The sequence below is a fragment of the Melopsittacus undulatus genome, chromosome 3 (assembly GCF_012275295.1).
Source record: "Melopsittacus undulatus isolate bMelUnd1 chromosome 3, bMelUnd1.mat.Z, whole genome shotgun sequence".
NCBI lineage: Eukaryota > Metazoa > Chordata > Aves > Psittaciformes > Psittaculidae > Melopsittacus > Melopsittacus undulatus.
Genome location: NC_047529.1, coordinates 81,337,123 through 81,356,255, shown reverse-complemented (window position 1 = coordinate 81,356,255; position 19,133 = coordinate 81,337,123). Strand labels below are relative to the sequence as shown.

Sequence of the window (19,133 nt, the reverse complement as noted above, 5' to 3'; positions counted from 1 at the left end):
ATTCTATTGTTTGTAAAAATTTTGTGATACTGCCCTATCAGCTTTTCACTGAATAGGACCTTTTCACAAGAGGGTTGTATTTTCCTTTATATAGATGAGTTTAGGTTTGCAGAATTCTCATATATGTTTACGTAACATGCTAAAGGTTCTAGTGCACAGTTTAAAATGTGATAGTATATTGAGGCAGAATATTTAAGTGGTTGCAAATGGAAACAACAAATATCTATATAGTTGTTTCAGTTACCTTTTGATCTTTTTAGGTTAGTGGGTTAGTTTTCATTTTTAAACTCTGAGACGTATGGAAAATATCCTGGTAATATATGATAATTTTTCAGTGTAAGAACAATACTACTTTAATGTGCATATTGTCACTGTATTGGCTCTGTGTGTCTCCTTATCTCTGCAGAATTAGATGAGAATATCGGTTTTGATGCAAAACGAAAACTAGAAAGCGCTGATACCAATACGAATATCCAGACAGGGGATAAATCAAAGGAAGAAACTGAGTCACAAAGGACTTCTGTTTCCAGGGAAATCTGGATTAGTTTTGAAGACTTCTGTGTTTGTTTCCAGTAAGGAACAGAGGTTTTAGGTTTTATTCCATAAAATGAACAGTGTAGCAGTGGTAAAATGTGAAAAGTGATGGGTAAAAACTGTCTTCTCAACACATCTTCGTTGTATAGCTGTACTGCCTCTCAGGGTAGTCCCGAAGCGTCTTTTCAGGACAGACTTACTGTCCCTGTTGACAGTGAGTCTGTAGGTGCAGACCCACTCTGTGTCTTGGGAGAACACAACTACCAGCTTCATAAAGCATATGTTAGACTGTAACGTGAGTGGAAGATGGGAGGTTGTGGAGTGTGCACCTATTAGAGTACTCACATACCTGTAATGGTTTAAGCTGAGCCAGTAACTCAGAACCACACAGCTGCTTGCTCACTTCCCCTCTTCTTCCCCTGTATTCCTGGCAGGATGGGGAGAAGAATCAAAAGAATGTAAACCCATGGGTTGAGATAAGAACAGTTCAATAAACAAAGTATAAAACTGCTACTACTAATAATAATGATAAGAGAAATAATAAGGGGAGAGAATATAAAACTAAAAAGGGAAAGGAAAGAAACCAATAAACACGGGTGATGAACAATTCAATTGCTCACCACCCACTGACAGACACCCAGCCCTACCTGAGCAGTGAGCTGGGCCTTGTGAGCAGCTCCCCTCAGTTTATATACTGAGCATGACATGCTGTGGTATGGAATACCTGTTTGGGTCAGGTGTCCTGTCTCTGCTCCTTCCTGGCTTCCTGTGCCCCTCTTCACTGACAGAGCAGGAGAGACTGAAAAGACCATGATTGGAGTAAGCATTACTCAGCAACAACTAAAAAACTGATGTGTTACCGGGATTGTTCTAAAACGAAAGCCAAAACACAGCACTGCACCACCTACCAGGAATGAGAAAAATAACTGTTACAGCTGAGCCCAGGACTCTACCCAGTCCATCAGCCACCTGGCATACATGTCTGCATCTGAACAACACAATTCTAAGGCAAAAAATCTTGTTGAAATCATGTATTGCCATCAGGATAGCTCAGCTTGATCAACTAGGTGCTTACTTTTCAGTGTAATTCCAAGCCATTTATACTTCTTGAAAAATAAAAAAGCTAGTGTAGTTGTAGCACTAATACCGTAAGTTACTGTCTTTCAGATTTAAGAAGTCTCATGCAATCTAAATCCTTCAGAGAATCTGACATTGCTGAGGAGAATAATTTCATCAGAGGAAAAAAATTCACCTTTTTTTTCATTTGATTTTGTAACTGAGACTTCTTTGAAGCTTTTATTTTCAAAAGTTTTCTTGAGCAGATATTAAACCCTGTTCCTTTATTAGGAAGAATGTCTAACTTTTATGCCAGCCAGCACTACAGGAACTTTAGGAGCAAAAGATCATAGATCACTTTAGACCTTGTTTTGCCTGAATACTTTTAGGAAGCCCCAGGTCCAGGAAGATAGGGCCTTCAGAAAAAAACATCACAATCAAAGTCTTTTTCTTTCAAAGTCTTGCTCACATTGCTATACAGAGAGAATGTAAAATATTATTTTTTTTAACTTGTTAGTTAAATCTTAAAGTACTGCTGACCTTTTGTAGACCACTAACATTAAGGTATAGAGCATTCATCAGTTTGTTATTCCTGTCACTAAATGGGTGAGAGTATACTTATTTTCACAGTAAACTGATAAAGTAGCTGTTAACAATATATCTTGATTTACCTTTGAAGAATTTATTACTCAAAAGAAGTTAGGCACCTAAGATTTTCATTTTACCAGTCAGTTCTGTTGAAAGCATTTTCTTGACTGACATGTCTACATCTCAGACACAGCGAAAATAAGATGAATGTCCAGAGTTCCTATTAACTTTAATCAGGAAAATTTGAGTTGCAGGGATTGATATGTCAGCAATAGGTAAGGGTCCCTGTGAATTTTCAAAGAACTCAAAACATTTATTTTACATAAAACTTTGAAGTTAACATCTGATTCTGTTAATTCTAGCTAAAGTCATTTATATTGCCTTAGGTTTAATCAAGGTTAGAAAGAATTGTTGTCAGGATCTAAAGAGCTTTCTGAAGGTATGCAGACTCTACAGAATTATAAAAACACTATAATAAACTGTACAAAAGTGTTCTTCCTTATAGTGGTACTTTACAATATTTTTCAGATAGGCATGGAAGTTTTAGTGTAGTATTAGCTTATTACCATTTATAGCTCCAAAGTGAACAGATTAGTGGCCTGACCTCCAATGGAAAACTGTAGAAATGCAGCAAAGATAGAAATTAGTGTCAGCTGCTTTCTCTGGAAATTAATTGTATTCATCCTTAATGAAACTAAAAACATTGGTTTTTTTTTTTGCGAAATAGCTGGGAGTATGATTTATGAAAGTAAAATTTGTATCTTGTGCTATGAAATAGACATTTACATGAAATAGGTCATTTATACTAAAGTTATTTTCCTACAAGCATTTTGATTTCATTTTCTCCCTAGAAAGCTGTATGTTTTCCACAAGCCACATACATATGCTTATAACTATCTGAAGACGGATATTAAGGTATTTGACTGTATTGAGTTTTTATGTGCTTTTTAATGTTAACAGTGTTACATAATTAATACATATATGATGAACGGTATTAGTAGACCACATAGAGCTGCTGTTACTGAAAAAATAATAATGCATTAATATTACTGTAGTCAATACAAAGATAATGGTTTCTGGCAAATATCCAGAAGTATTTAATTGTATTTAAGACAAGACAAAATGTTATGGAATGCTACTGCACAATAATAAAAAACTGAATATGTTAGTCATGCAGGTTGTTAGTGAGAGTGAATCAGATCTCCATCTTCTCATTATCTTTATATAAATCTACCTTATAACAGTGTAGAGACTAAATTAAATGATTCAGCTGCAGAATCTGTCCTTCAGTTCTTCTTCATCTTTACCTGTCACCTAAAATCTGAATTGGGAGTCTCTATAGCAGAGACCTCCAATTTTCTTTACATGGTAAGACCTTTAGCAATTTAAAAGATTCTTTTCCCAGGATTAGAAATACCCCTTAGTTACACAGAAGTTATTGTATTTCTTTAAATCTGCCATTAGTTCATATTATCAGAAGGTTATTCAGCATGCTTGAATATCGTGTTCCTGTTTTATACTGTAACTGAAGTGTAATTGTAGAATACTGAAACACAAACTCCAGGCATGAACTTTATGTAAAATTAACTTATTTAAAATCTTGTACTGCAAAGATTAACTACATGGATTATGATTCATAATTGTAGTATACCCATAATTTCACACCTCTCTGTATTTGTAATCACATCACAAGAAATTTTCCCAGTCACTGTACAATAACTTGCACAAGCCATAATCAGCATCAAAATTACATAACTCTGTGTGTGCTATTGTGCCAAAACCCTAACCCTTTGTTGTAAAACCATTTTTTTTTTTTACATTGATGCAAATGAGGTGTTTACGCTGTTAGGTAAATTCTGTACCAGACTTATAAAAGAGCACTTTTATATCATGCTATGAAGATAATAGGGGTGGTATTCCAGGATCAAATCCAAAAATTTATTGATATGACTCTGGATAATGTAGCAAAAACAGGTATTAAAACTGTTTGGAAGCTAAGAACTTCACTGACCTTCAAATTTTGAAGACTTCCTGGGAACCATTCTATAGCTTCTAATATTGGCATAGGAATTATATATTAAAGTTGAGAGTGAAAAACGCTCCCTATAGTATTTTTGTAAAGAAAAAAAAAAGAAGAAGAAGCAGACTTAGTCATGTGTTCCGAATTAAAAAGTACTTCTTTCAAGCTACTGTAATTAATTAGAATCAGAAAGTTTCAGCACAAAAGATTTTTGGTCTTCCGTTGAATATTGTTTGTCAAGAAGAGCTACTAAACTGAGGTACATATGAAGAATATAAATTAAAAGTAGGTGATATTCTCATTCAGGAAACTTTTTCCTTTTACCTGTCTCTTAATTGAATATTATTATACATGCAGCAAGAGGCTCTGGGCTTAACTGACACATCTGAAATTGTAGGAAGTAATGACAGTTAATTACTTGCCATACCATAGGTAGGGTCACAATATCCAAAATCTTAGTCCTATTTCATGTAAGCCCAGGCTGACAGCATTCTGTGAAAATGAAAGATTCAGAAATGTCTGGTTTTCTATGCAGTTTTCTGATGACCGAGTCTTCTATTACTTACTTGTGGATAGTCTGATGCCCATTGAAATCCTGGTTAGCTTTTCTGCATTAGTGCGCTGGTATGATACTGGAGGTAAGTTCAACACAGAAGAGTACATGTTAATGTGTTTTCCCATTCATGAATATGTCTGTGCTGCTGTGTTTGCCTGTGATGTATTTTAGCACAGATTGAGAGTTGTAGTTGTTTCATATTGGTGATGAATGTTTTCTTGAAAGGATCCCTCCCTTTACTGTTTATTACAATTTGCTGCGAGCTTTTAATTGGTGTATTTCTAGTACAGATTTTCTTGTGTTTCATAGGGTTTCTGTTTCTATAGATAACATTCTTGTAGCTTACTTTATACCTTAGCTGATAAAGAGGCAATAAAGTCAGCAATATGACGAAAGTATATTTTTAAGTGAGTTTTAAACTGAAACATATATTTTAAACTATACAGCTGGCTTATTTGAAGATACAATAGCTTGGATGGTTTAAGTAAAAATTACTTGTATTTTATGAAGATAATAGAATGGCATTCAGAAAAGGTAATGCATGTCATGACAGTTGTCCTTAGTTACTCAGATATTTAGATATTGGGTATGGACATAATCTTAGTGCATCTAGAGAAGAGCAGATAGAAACACAAGAAAGGGAAAAAAACCCAAACTAACCATCCAATTAAAATAATTAAACTATAATATAAATATAAGCTTTGTATGGCTGTTTGCTGTTTGCTTCCTTTGCATATGGACAGAGTGGATTTTTACGTAGTTTTAGAGTGGCCTTAGGTGACTTGGAAGATGCCTGATTTACACATCCTCCTGACACATTCTTTTACCCATTATTTTCTAGTAAATATTACAAATAAGCCATATTCTGTACCACTTGCTCATTTTAAATTACTGTCTCTTTTCTCTGAGTTATCAAAGTCTAAATGAAGACATCAATGAATGTGAGGTAGTTACAGATTCTGCATAAGTGTATTTGTCATAATATTGCTGTTATTCCCACACAATTGGGGGGGGAGGGGTAGGGGGTGGTTTGTTTGTTTTTTTTTTTTTTTTGCTTTGTTTTGTTTTTTTGATTTTTTTCTTTCTTAATCTAGATACTAAAAAAGAATCTTCTAGCATTTCAAAGGGAGTGCTGACAGTTGAACGTTTCTCTTGGAAATGTCTGAGTCCTGGAGAACTTCTGTTAAAGATGCATACATCTGCAACCAAAGCTACTGTGTTAAATCTTCCTGTTGGGTATGTGTGAGGCTTCATTTCTGTCCTAATGCTTTAGTCTTCAGGGTTGAGATGATTTTTTTACTTTATACAGTTATTAAGGGTTTATTTACTAAAAAAAAGTTTTTGGAATATCAAACTGGTTGATAGTTAGGATTTGGTAAGACTGCAAATTTTTTGTGTTTGAAATAACTACCAAAACCTTTATAAAAATTTTTAATATGAGCATTTAGCAAGAAAAATCACACTGACTTGCTAAAAGTTAGACTAAAATATAAATTTCTGCTTAAAAGTTCTTCTGGCAATAATTATTTTTAGATTTTCCCTGGAGTACGAACAAAAATTAAAGAATTAATATTTTTAGTGGAACTATGATAGTGTGGTGATACCATATGAAGTTTTATAGTTTTTTTTTGTGAAACAAGGTATACAAAACATAATAGGAGAAATTCTGAGCTTATCCATGAAAGTTTGCATATCTTACTTCATGTTCACATAGCACTTAATACAATTTATTTCTTTTGCATGTAACTCTAGTATTCAGTGTAGAGCATTGACTGTTTAAAGAAAGAAATAGATAAAAGGCGAGAGTCCTTGCTATTTGTTAATTTCTGGAAATGCTTCCAGTGAAACAAGGAAGATGACATTGTCATATCCTGCTGTAAGCATAAACTTGCTGACTAATTCACTGAGGCCTTCTGCTTTTCCAGAAATAGAGAATCACCAGTTTAATCTCAAGGAGATGAGACAAAAATGTATGGTGGGTTTTTTTCAATCAAGTAAGGTTTCAAATAAACAGTCGTAGAAAGAAAACACCACAATAATATCAGGCTAATACTAAGTCAGAGATCTTCAATAGGACTATTTGTTTGTATTTAGAATAAAAGTGGAAAAATTATCATAGTGTTTGTTTATTAGCTCTGCCACTACATGTATTATCGTAGTGTATTTTCCAGAGTTGCTTATCTCTGTCCTGTATGGAAACCAAAACATATATTTTTTGCCCCTGCAAATTTCAAAGCTACCAGAGATACAGGTAGCTCAAATTGATGAGCTTCTCACCTTTTATTCTCCCTACTCCAGGCAGAGCCAGCAGGCTTTCAGAAAGTTTTAATTTGCAGAAGATGTGGGAAATAAATGGGCTTATTGACTGCTTCCCTAGTTCATTCCCAATGAGAAATTACTTGCTAAGCCAGGAAGGCACTTTCTTCCCTCTGTCTGTCAGAGGCCAGGGGGCATTTCAGATTTTGCTTGCAAGAAGATGCAATTTTGGAAGTGTGAGTGTGTGTGGAGAGGTAACTCTCCTTTCTTCCTCTCACTGCTGGATCTCTGGTTAACAGTTTGACGCTGTGACCAACTAAATGCTGTTCTGACAAAGACCATGGAGCTTCACTTTTTGATATCAGCACGCTCCTCAAGTGTTTCAGTGGGAATGCAAGACATTGTTTGCTGGAAAGAAAAGCATGAATTTCCAGTGTTGTATAACTATAGCTAGGAATGGTTTCTTCTATGAGTGGAATCTGTTACAGGGTACGAACAGGCAAACAAGATTGAGCTGAGTGTATTGCAGTAAGACATACTGAATTTCTGTTGCTTTCTACATTAGGAGTTAACAGTTGTGTGGTTTGGCCCACAGTTGCTACATAAAATAGTCCATAAAGGTAGTGTTGATCTAGCCTGACACGATTATGGATTAAATTTTCCTGGCTTTATCAATGCAAACATGGAAAGTATAATCTAAGTAATGTATGACCAGAACACTTCTTTAAGCTTTCTAAAAGTAGATAGATTTTTAAGTATGGCTAACTATAATCCTGACCAAAAAAAGATTTGATTTTTGTATCCATCTGAAATAGTGAAGCTACCTATTTTGCTATAGAAAATGCAAATAAACCCTAAACTAATAAACTAAAAATAAAATAATAGTGTCTTCTCTGCTTGCATACCTACTGCTATGTTTGGAGGTCCTCGAGAAACAAAGAGTTAGAAATGCAGGATTTGAAGAACCAGGCATCTATGAAAGGATTTCATTTTTAGCAAATGTATGAAAAGAAAAGCTTAAGAAGTGCTGTGATTTCTTTTTTTATCTTTTTTTTTAATTAAGGTGCTTTATGTTTGTATTTTCATTTGTTTTTGCTGGAATGTAGGCGACATATATTGCTCTTCACCGTAAGTTCTCCCATAGGACACCATATTCATCTGTGTAGCATGGTGCCATGTGTGTTTGGAGAAGAGGATATTGTGATACCATGTCTTGAAAAGGTATGCATAACCAGACTAGTCAAGCATTTTAATAATGATGTTTTTGACTATTATTTAGTTTTAAAGTGAAGTACTTTTTCATCTTAGTTTATAGTTGCTATATTTTAATGTTATACTATTAATTTCAGTTTGAAATGGATGAGCGCATAAAAGTAATGTGTTTTACAGTACAGTGGGCACTGAGATGGTTATTGCAACAACTGTCTTACAGAAATATGTAAGTAGTATTCCGGTTACATTGAACAGCAGCATAAAATGGAATGTTAAAAGTACTCTTTTACATGAAATACAGGTCAGAGGTAGTGTATAAGCTCTCTTTTTGAGGCATGTGGTAGAAGTGTTGAAATATTTGTACAAATATTAATTAATAATGAAAAAATATCCACGTAGGAAAATTAACTGTCACATCAATATAGTTTGTTTTGTCCTATGGGATCACATATTACTCACTGCATGCCATAGCAACTTTTGTCTCTAAAATGAACTATTGCTTCAGGCATTTTTTCATAGCTGAGATGAGAGGCCCAGGGGAGTAATTACTATAGCTTTTGTTCTTTGTTGCCTACAATCCTTTGTTGCCTACTGTCATCCATATTTTCAAGATTTCTTTGGAAAGCAGTAGGCCCAAGTATATGTCATGGGCACTGAGAGGAAGAAGTATAGCTTCTAGAGCGCAGTTGTGCAAAACTAGTTTTAAAGGTGAGTGTTACACAGATTTACATAGCAGTGTATATTAAGGGTCCTAATAATAAGACTTTAAAGCAGCTTGTGCAAATTTATTGCAGCAAGGAAGTTTAAATACAAGAAGTTGGGCTATTAAAAACATCTTCTGGCTGTACTATCCCCTTGTCTTCGGGTTGTGAATGAAAAGCTATTCCTCATCAAGACAATAACACAGAATTTTATCTTCAGGTCTACTCTGCACTTTTTGGAAACAGCAATTTTTCTGTGGAGTATCATTTACAGGGAAGTGTCCACATTCTTGCACAGAAATCCTGATGAAGATTAATGGTGCCTTAGGCAGCATCTATTTGGATATTGTTTTCAGTGGGATACAAATACTCACCTGTCCTCTTATAATAGAAGAGGTGCTGCATATTTCAGCTAATAACACTCTTCTTATCACTGCAGTAAAAAAGTGTCCATATGCATTTTGGTTTTTATTGAGTGTCCTAGGGCTAATGGTACAGGAAAAATAAAATCCTTGGCAGGTATATGTTACAGTGCCTGTTATAGTGTTATAATGTTATTATTTCAATAGCTAAAGTCCATGAAATTTTTGTATGCTTTCGAATACCAGAGACCCAATTGATTTTTATAGTTTAAAATTTAATAACAATCACGTTACTTAAGTACTTCACATAAAAAATGCTTGTATGCTGTCACAGCCATAAAGCAATTTTCTAACAATGGCTGGTTTTATTCTCTCTCCAGGAGAGCTACCGGTTTATAGAACAGGCCACAGCTATCCTGAAAGCTATTGGAAATGTGATAAATAATTTCAGCAGTAAGCCTGAGCTTTCTAAATCCTTGAAGGAGTTAGAACTAACTCACTGTCCTCCTAGCATCCGTGGTACTGGAATGGCTGAAGAACACTTCAAGGTGAACAATTTTAATAAACACATATCTAAAAGCTACAGAAGCAACATTACAGCTTAACATTGTTGTTATCCTCTTCACATGAATGGCTATGCTTTTAAAAAATTATCTCCTATGTGCTCCAAATGTGGCATTCTTTATTAAGTTCAAGATCCTCAGGACAGTGAGAATGGCATGCAGCAAGCTCGCAGCCCTGGACTTCAAGAGAACAGACTTTTTTCCATGCGATATAGCCCTAGAGCACAGGCTGGCTTAAGACTGCTGGTTGATATTCCAGGATCACCTGCTCCAAGCTCAGGAGTGTTGTGTCCAACTAGAAGGAAATGTGGCAGGAGGGCAAGGGGGCCTCCATGGATGGATAAGGAGCTGCTGAGGAAACTTGGAAGGGAAAAAAAGATGCTTATAAAAGGTGGAAGCGAGGACAAGCAGCCTGGGAAGATGCTGCCTGGGAAGCTAGGATGCTATGAAGCTAGGGACCAGGTCAGGAAAACTAATGCCCAGTTAGAATTAAATCTGGCAAGGGATGTGAAAGGTAACAGAAAGGGCTTCTATAGGTATGTAGCAAACAAAAGGCAGACTAGGGATAATGTAATCTCCAGAAGCTATCAGGAGAACTGGCTACCCTGGATTTGGAGAAGGCTGAAGTTTTCAGTGATTTCTTTGCCTCAGTCTTCACCAACAAGTGCTCAGATCACACTGCCCAAGACTTGGAAGGCAGATGCAGGGACTGTGAGAATGAAGACTTTAGGCAAACTGTAGAAAAGGATCAGGTTCGAGACCATCTTAAAAACCTGAATGTACACAAGTCCATGGGACCTGATGGAATCCATCCACAGGTCCTAAAGGAGCTGGCCAATGAACTTACTGATCCACTGTCCATCATATTTGAAAAATCATGGCAGTCAGATGAAGTTCCCAATGACTGAAAAAAGGGTAGTATAAACCCCATTTTCAAGAAGGGGAATATGAAAGAAGGAAGACCCAGGGAACTATAAACAGACCAGTCAGTCTCACCTTTGTGCCTTTGTGCCTCGCAAAATCTTGGAGCAGATTCTCCTGGAAGGCATGCTAAGGCACATGAAAAACAACAGGGTACTTGGTGACAGCCAGCATGGCTTCACTAAGGGGAAATCCTGCCTGACCAATTTGGTGGCCTTCTGTGATGGAGCTACAGAGCTGATGGACAGGGGCAGAGCAGTTGATGTCATCTACCCAGACTTATGCAAAGCATTTGACACTGTCCCACATGACATCCTTGTCTCTAAATTGGTGAGACATCAATTTGATAGATGGAGCACTCAGTGGATAAAGAACTGGCTGGATGGCCACATGCAAAGAGTTGTGTTTAATGGCTCAGCATCCAGCTGGAGACGAAAAACAAGTGGTGTCCCTCAGGTCTTGTTCAATATCTTTGTCAGTGTCATTGACAGTGGGATTGAGTGTGCCCTCAGCAAGTTTGCCAACGACACTAAGTTATGTGGTTCAGTTGATGCTCTGGAGGGAAGAGATGGGATCCAGAGGGACCTTGACATGCTTGTGAGGCGAGCCAATGACAGCCTCATGAAGTTCAACCAAACCAAATGCAAGGTCCTCCAGTTGGGTTGGTGCAATCCTATACACAGCTACAGTGTGGCTAGAAAAGGGATTCAGAGAAGCCCTGCAGAGGACTTGGGGGTGTTGGTCAATGGGAAGCTTAACATGACATGGAACTGTTAAAACAAGTCCAGAGGAGGGCCACAAGGATGATCAGGGGACTGGAGCACCTCCTGTATGAAGATAGGCTGAGAAAGTTGGGGCTGTTCAGCCTGGAGAGGAGAAAGCTGTGTGGAGACCTCATAGCAGCCTTCCAGTATCTGAAGGGGGCCTACAGGGATGCTCGTGAGGGACTATTCATTAGGGACTGCAGTGATAGGACAAGGGCTAACGGGTTGAAACTTAAACAGCAGAGGTTTAGACTGGATATAAGGAAGAAATTATTTACAGTGAGGGTGGTGAGGTACTGGAATGGGTTGCCCAGGGAGGCTGTGAATGCTCCGTCCCTGGCAGTGTTCAAGACCAGGTTGGATGAAGCCTTGGGTGATATGGTTTAGTGTGAGGTGTCCCTGCCCATGGCAGGGGGGTTGGAACTAGATGATCTTAAGGTCCTTTCCAACCCTAACTATTCTATGATTCTATGATTTTATGAGCTGGCAGTGTGTGCTCGCAGGCCAGAAAGCCAACTGTATTTTGGGCTGCATCTAAAGGAGTGTGACCAGCAGGTCAAAGGAGGTGATCCTGCCCCTCTACTCTGCTCTCGTGAGACCTCACTTGGAGTACTGTATGCAGTTCTGGTGTCCTCAGCGTAAGGACTTGAAGCTGTTGGAGCAACAGAATCCATTGCAGGATGGTTGGAACTGGATGATCTTTAAGTTCACTTCCAACCCAAACCATTCTATGAAAATACAGATTTTAAATGTATGTGCTCATATGAAATATGTGTAAAACTGAGGGACATTACGATAAATTCAGTAGGCGTGAATATACATGTCTCTTCCTCTCTCCATCTCTAAGAAGACTAAGTATAGTTACACAGGAATAAAAAAAAAAACATAAATTAGATAAATGAGAAGAACTGAGCTGGCAGAGATTCAAGAATAAGAATATTGAAATTACCTATCTACTACAAACAGTAAAAATTATTCTGGACATAAGAATATACTAAAGTAGATCTTTTCTTTGCCATTCTTAAGTCTTTCAAAATAAAGGAAGTGTTTATTAATATTAAAAAATATAATTTAGGAGAAAACATTTCCAAAAGCAGAAAAATCCAAAAGAAGGACAATTAAAGACAAAAATTATCTTTCCAGTAATTTGTTACTGTTCTTTAATTCAAATTACGAAACAAGATCTGAAAAACGTACTCTAAAATTTCCATCTATTGAAGGAAGAAAAGACACTGGTTTTCTGCTCTCTAAAGATCATCAGTATATCCAGAATAAAAACAGAGCCATCCATTTAGTTGTATAAACAGGACAACAAATCTTCCCCTCTTGACCATCAATATGTTTCTACTTTTCCCTGGGTGCCACCTCCTAATTCAGTAAGCACAAACTCTGTTCTGAAACCTTTAATTAGTATGCCAGTATCATGATGGTGATTATAGTGTGTTCTGTGCTCTGATATGAGACCATCAACTCACTTCACAAAAACTAAGATATTTTTGGATGATAAAAACTTACTGTGGAATCAGTCCTATATTTAATAAGCTGGGCATGAAACTGGTTTTCTCTTGATTGCTGTCTTGAAGCATTATAGTTCTACAGTTGGGCCTATTTTTCAGATACTGTATTTGTTATAGTAGAAAATAGTATATTTGTTATATATAGGAAGACTTAGTTTTTACATTGAAAAAAGAAAAGATTAAGAAATTTTTGAAATAATGAGAAACAATATAAATCAGCATTTTAAAATGAATCATTCTTTGAATGCTTTTCCTCTTTTTGATTTTAGGTTTTCAATAGTGTATTTTGGTATTTGATCAAAAATGTATTAGGCAAGAAAGCTTCCTACAGCTGTAAATTTGCCTTCAGGTCCTTCACTCTGGATTTTGAAAACACCGAGGTTTCTGAAGATGCCATTGTGTCTTCAGGTACTGTATTGGTATTGCTAATCACTTCAAGTGTATAAAATTGCCCTTTGTCTTCCTTTACTTGCAGTTGTCTGTATTGACAAGTACTAACAAGTATCTCTACAGATGCTCTTTCTACCTGATGTACTACGCATCATGGCTTTTGTTCAAATTACCTGCTGAAAAGACCTTACATGCATATATTGTTCACAAAATGAGAGTGAAGAAGGAATCAAATTAGTGCCTCTGGAAGTGCAACTATTTCTTGGTGATGGGCTGAGGGAATTTGTTTGTGGGTAATTTGGTTTTTGCTTGCTTGCTTGTTAGCTTGCTTTTTAAGCCTATTATTTGGCAATAATCATGTTTGCTAGCTAGTTAGCTGGCTAGTCACATACACATAGTGGGAAACTAGTTACAGCACCATCAACCTCTTCTCTGGCCTGTGACTAGGGTATGCTGTACATCCAAAGGTACTGTGGGAGGAGCTACTAGAAGGCAGATTTGTTATAAGCAGGCATAATTCACATCCCACAGGTTCTTTGCCTCATTTTGCATGCAGGCTGGAGACATAAGCATTTAGAATTAAGTTTCCCTAGCATCCAGATACATAGCTCTTTTCTGTTTTAAGAGTGTTATTTTGCAGTTTAAGTAACTTTTTATTCTATTAATATCTAATAATATTTTAATTTATTAATAGAAGTTTTATGTATATGATTTTATGTTATTACAGGGAAAGAATTTATCTGAAAAATTGGCAGGAAGATACATCATCACTATCTAAAGTCCTTTCAGGGTGACTTAGCTTTTCCTTCTGCTATTATGAACTTACAGTATAAAGTCTTTCTCCTTGGTCAATGAGAATGATAGTAGTTTCATTTAATTTGTCAGCTTTTTTAAAAAAATAGTATAAAAAAACTTCATTAAAATTTACACAGATAGCTTTACTGACAAAATGATGTAATACTCTTGTTTCTTAAGAAAGCACATATACTTGTATCTTACTCTTTAATGGGTACTTTTGTCCAGATCCCCTTTTGTGAAAGCTGTTTGTCTGTGAGATATTGGAGATAAGGGATCAGCCAGAATGATTGCAGAACTCTTTGTATTTTTCACAGAATTATATCCTATGGCAAGGGTATAAGGGTCAGCATGTTGACATTTGTCACACCACTGGAAGTCCCCAGCACCAGACACATTTTTCAAGATGATTGTGCTACTGTTTTCTGTGTTCCCCCCAAAACCCTTAAATAATTGTCAACAATTGAAGGAAAGAGATTATTTAATTAGATTTGAATAATTAGCACGTTTGACAGGTTGTAGCAAAGACCTCATGTATATTACTGAATTATGAGATCCACTGTGGCAGAATATTTTTCAGAATTTGAGGAATGAATCAAAAAGGTGGAATACATGAAGGAGGGAGGTTATATGTCAGTTTGATTTCCTCCAGTGTCCAGTATCTCTTTTTAATTTAGTTGCTTTTCCAGACTTAAAAAAATCTTAATCTTATAAGAGATTCCTGTCAAACTGGACTGTGATTTTTTTTTCCTTTGGCTTTATTGACCTTGGATGTATGTTTTGCCCTACTTAATAAAGGTTGCGTTGGAATAAATATATGCTTTTGTTCAGATCCAGTCACTGAACTCTAAAGAAATAGAGACAACTGTGTTTTAAACAGCATAAATCAAGTGAAGTGTCAAGAAAAAATTAGGGTAGATGGCAGATAAAAACAGATTAAAAATGCATTATAAGGAAAGCCTAGAAGGACTGGCATCACCTGATTTGCCTGGCCTATGTTAGTACTGATGCATTGTCAGTTAGTTGCTGAGATCTTGTTAAAACTTGAATTATAACCCCTTGGGATTTAACAGTCATCAGACTGCTGTAACAGATGAATGAAATCTTGTTGTTTGTGTCTGAGAGAAGATTAGGTCAAACTGAGCTTTTCATGAAATGCCACCTTGATTTTATATTAGCATATTCATTTTATACTCTGCTTAATTCATCTCAAGATTTACTGAGGGCAAGGATACTGTGATGTACTGCAGTTAGGAATCATGCCTGGTAGAATTTCTGAGAAACCACTCCAAAGATGATCTAATCATCTTTATTTGTCTGCCAAATACCATCCGTCCAATGAAGCAATTAGCACTTGAACCATGATAAGCAAGTGGAAGACCATGCCATGTGAACACATGACAAAAAGATGGAAGTTTCTGAAGCTGAGTGCTTCTCCATGGCATGGTCTTCTGGGAAGAGATTAGATAAAGGGACCTGGCAAAACTTTTGAGTCATGAGATGCTGAATTTACAGATGTATGTGATGCTTCCTGGGAAAGAAAGCATATGCAAGATGAGGGGACACAGTCTTGACAGATCAATACTGCTTGCCTGTTCTCTTTTGAACATTTCATCTGTTTACCTTGTCCTGGTTTCACTGGACCTGCACAGTGAGCCAACTCAGTTCATTAACTCATTGAAGGTCTGTGGCAGTGATTTTAGAGTCTCAGGCACTTGACAGTTATTTAGGCACAATTCAAAGGGTGCATTTCTTTCTCATGGATAAGTTCCAACTTTAAAGTTGGAAGTAGAGTAACTTTTGTGTGCAGTTCTGTTAAAACCTTCATTAATGTTGTCTAGAAGTCAAGCTGTGAGCTCTTAAGCTTGTTTTATGTGTGTAAACCATATTTGATAATTCCTGTTCCTGCCCTCTTGTTTTCCAGAACAAACTTATCTTTCTTCCAGAAACATAGGTTAAGAGCAGTGATGATATAGTTGGTTTGTGTGACTGGAGAGATAATTCTGGATATTTGTTTCTTGCACTTTGTAGTTGAATGTGAGTTCCAGTGAAGAGTGAGGGAACGTTTGTGATTACTTGGTTGAATAGCTAAAGTGCCTCTCCAGTATATGCAAAATAGATCTTTCTGGGGGGAAAAAAAAGCATCATGTTACTTTGCCTACAATAGATTCATCCACACTGTTACAAGAAAACTGCGGGTGATTTGATTGTGAACAAAGTATTGCTAGGCTGCTTTAAGAACTTCAGGTTTATTATTAGCAGGGTATCTTCTGTTTAATGAGTAAGAAATGTCAAAAATTTTTGAAGAATAAGTTTTCAGTCATAATGTCAAATTTGAAGTATCTTCTAGTATATATAATATATTCATGTATATTTGTATATTAAATAAATATTATATAAATATTACATACATATATACTCATACATATTAAGATATCTTCTAGTATATCTTCATATATATATGAAGATATCTTCTAGTATATGGAATGTTCATTTAAAACATTCCATAGTAAGGTACTTCTCTGTTTATAAGACAAAATATTAAGAAGCATTAAGTCAAAAAGACCTTTAAACATCAGAATATTTAATTTTGACCTCATTATTTTGACTTGTATGTTGCAAAGAAATTTTTTTTTGTTCTTATGGCATTGTTTTAAAGAGAAGAAAAAAAGAGTTAAGCTTTTAGGAACATAAAACTTCACAAAACATTCAGCATTTCTGGTTTTCAGCCTGATCTGGGATAGTTTTTGACAGTTTCTATGAATAATTTTCTGTATGGCACTGCATCCAAGTTATTAAGTTTGTGTATTCAGAAGCAATTTAAAATTTACTTATGTAAATATGTACTTAAGAACATGAGCAGCTTGCTCTAAGTTGATCCTGGTTTGGATATGGCATTGGACCAGATGAACTTCAGTAGTCCACTCCAGCCTATATTATTCTGTGATTATATGCTTCCGTTTTATAAAAGTGGTTGTGCCATTCATATTGTTGAGTTCTAATCTGTTGTCACAGTGGTCTTGTGTAACATTTCAGAGTCACTAAGGATTAAATAGTTTTTCTGAGGTTTGGAAATGAAACAATAAGGAGGAATGATAGTTGGGAGCATAGCCATATTTAATAAAAGTCAATTTAAGTGATTAGATTGAAATGTGTCATCTCCTGTCTGATGACAGCAATATATTTTCTTAAGGTAGTTTGCAGTGTGGTCTGAGTTATTCCAGCAGATTTCTCACTTTTCTCCTTTTGTTTGTTGGTGCATACTTTTGGAGCACTGTTTTGTTCCTTTTACTCTGCCTCACTGCCCCTGTTCTGTATCTCTGCATCTGTGCAGTTCTAAACTGGCTCCCTGACTCTGGCTTTTTGTAGTGCTGCTTCCATACCCTCCCTCTAAAACCTGTTGCTGATGGCTGCCAGGATGCTAATTCTAGGCCAGGATGCCTTCAAAGAGCTCATTACTAACCTGTCAGAACCTACTAATTTCTGTTCTACTCCAAAACTCCTTGATAACAGAAAGTTGCAGTCAGATGAACTCTCACTTCATTATAGATCTTCTCTTTATTCCAATGCTCCTTAGCAAAGGTTGAATGCAATGTTTGAACATTGGTATTTAAATTATTACTTAATAAAATTACTAGACTGAGAGACTTAAATCTTGTGAAACTCTTTTAAGCTTTATTCAGGGCCACTCTTTAATGTATCAAATCCTGTTGGCTCATATTTGAAAGGATATTTTGAAATTACATTTGGAGACCTGATTTTAAAAAGTGCACTGCAATAGCTGTCTGTAAAGAGAAGTAAGAATTCAATGATTTGGTATTTGGAATTAGCACAGTAGTTGCATTATGACTTTGCGTAATTGCAGAGTATATTTCGTCTAATTTTATGATAAGCGCAAAATTTCAAAAGTGATTATCATAACTGAAAGTTTTATGCAAAAACCTCTGTTTCTGGTGTATAGTGCTCTTGTTTTGTGCTTTAGTTTTTCTTTTTAACTTCATTGCAGGCAGCTACAGGACTTCCAGCTTTATTGATGTTGCTTTTTCTCCTTCTTTCAGAGAGTTATCTGAAGAATAACCTTGGTAGTTGGCAGAGCCAAATTCCCACTTCGGAAGAAGCAGCAGCAGCTCTTAAAATTCAAGCCCTCTGGAGAGGGACCTATGTTAGGAAGGTATTGAACAGCAGAAAACCAGGTGTGTCTTTTAAAAATGTTTCATATTTCATCTTATTCAGATATTTACTCTAAAGATTTTTTTACTAATTAATGTCTAGTTAAAATGAACTGAAATGCAATGTATATCACTGATCTCTTATACTAAGAGGATTAGGTTCCTATGTGCCAACTAATGACTTAGTTGGCACATATGGTACTAAAAAGTAGAGGAAAGACAACCCTTCCTAGATTTTTGTAGATATTAAACTAAAATTTTAAAGGGGGTAAGGTATTTATTGGAATAAACCAAAATTTGTGTTGTACTACTGAAAACTTTAAAATCAAACAGTTACTCGTCAAATTTGGAGAGGATTATTATTCTGTGATTTATACATGATGAAATAGAAATTGATATATTATGGGATTGTTACACAGAAGTTAGATCAGCATTTCCTTCTAGCCTCACAGTGTATGAATAGCTGAGGATTGTGACAAAGAAAACTGCTCAATTGTGAGATACATATTACCTCTTTAGTAAGCCGTCCCCAACCTGTATGCTTCTTGATATACCATCATTGCTTGAGTTTTTTCACCTATATATTTAGCCTGCAGCAGATGATCTCTTCAAGCTGTCTTTTATACATTCGTCTCCTCATTAGTAAACCTGGTGCTGCCTCTCTCCAAACCATCACCTGTAGCCCAGTCTTGTTTAAGCTTTTCTGCTAAGTAGTCTAGTGCCCTCTAT

General features: G+C 36.1%; 1 protein-coding gene across 1 annotated transcript in view; it reads left to right on the top strand.

Moving 5' to 3' along the window:
- The window catches only part of ADGB (androglobin), a 102,144-nt gene that overhangs the window by 46,357 nt on the left and 36,654 nt on the right, over nucleotides 1-19,133 (top strand). Inside the window, exons 15-22 of the mRNA XM_034060762.1 lie at nucleotides 407-572; nucleotides 3,030-3,093; nucleotides 4,734-4,836; nucleotides 5,849-5,990; nucleotides 8,117-8,231; nucleotides 9,666-9,833; nucleotides 13,320-13,458; nucleotides 18,294-18,428. Of these exons, the coding sequence (XP_033916653.1) occupies nucleotides 407-572; nucleotides 3,030-3,093; nucleotides 4,734-4,836; nucleotides 5,849-5,990; nucleotides 8,117-8,231; nucleotides 9,666-9,833; nucleotides 13,320-13,458; nucleotides 18,294-18,428 (1,032 nt within the window). The remainder of the gene's footprint in view (nucleotides 1-406; nucleotides 573-3,029; nucleotides 3,094-4,733; nucleotides 4,837-5,848; nucleotides 5,991-8,116; nucleotides 8,232-9,665; nucleotides 9,834-13,319; nucleotides 13,459-18,293; nucleotides 18,429-19,133) is intronic.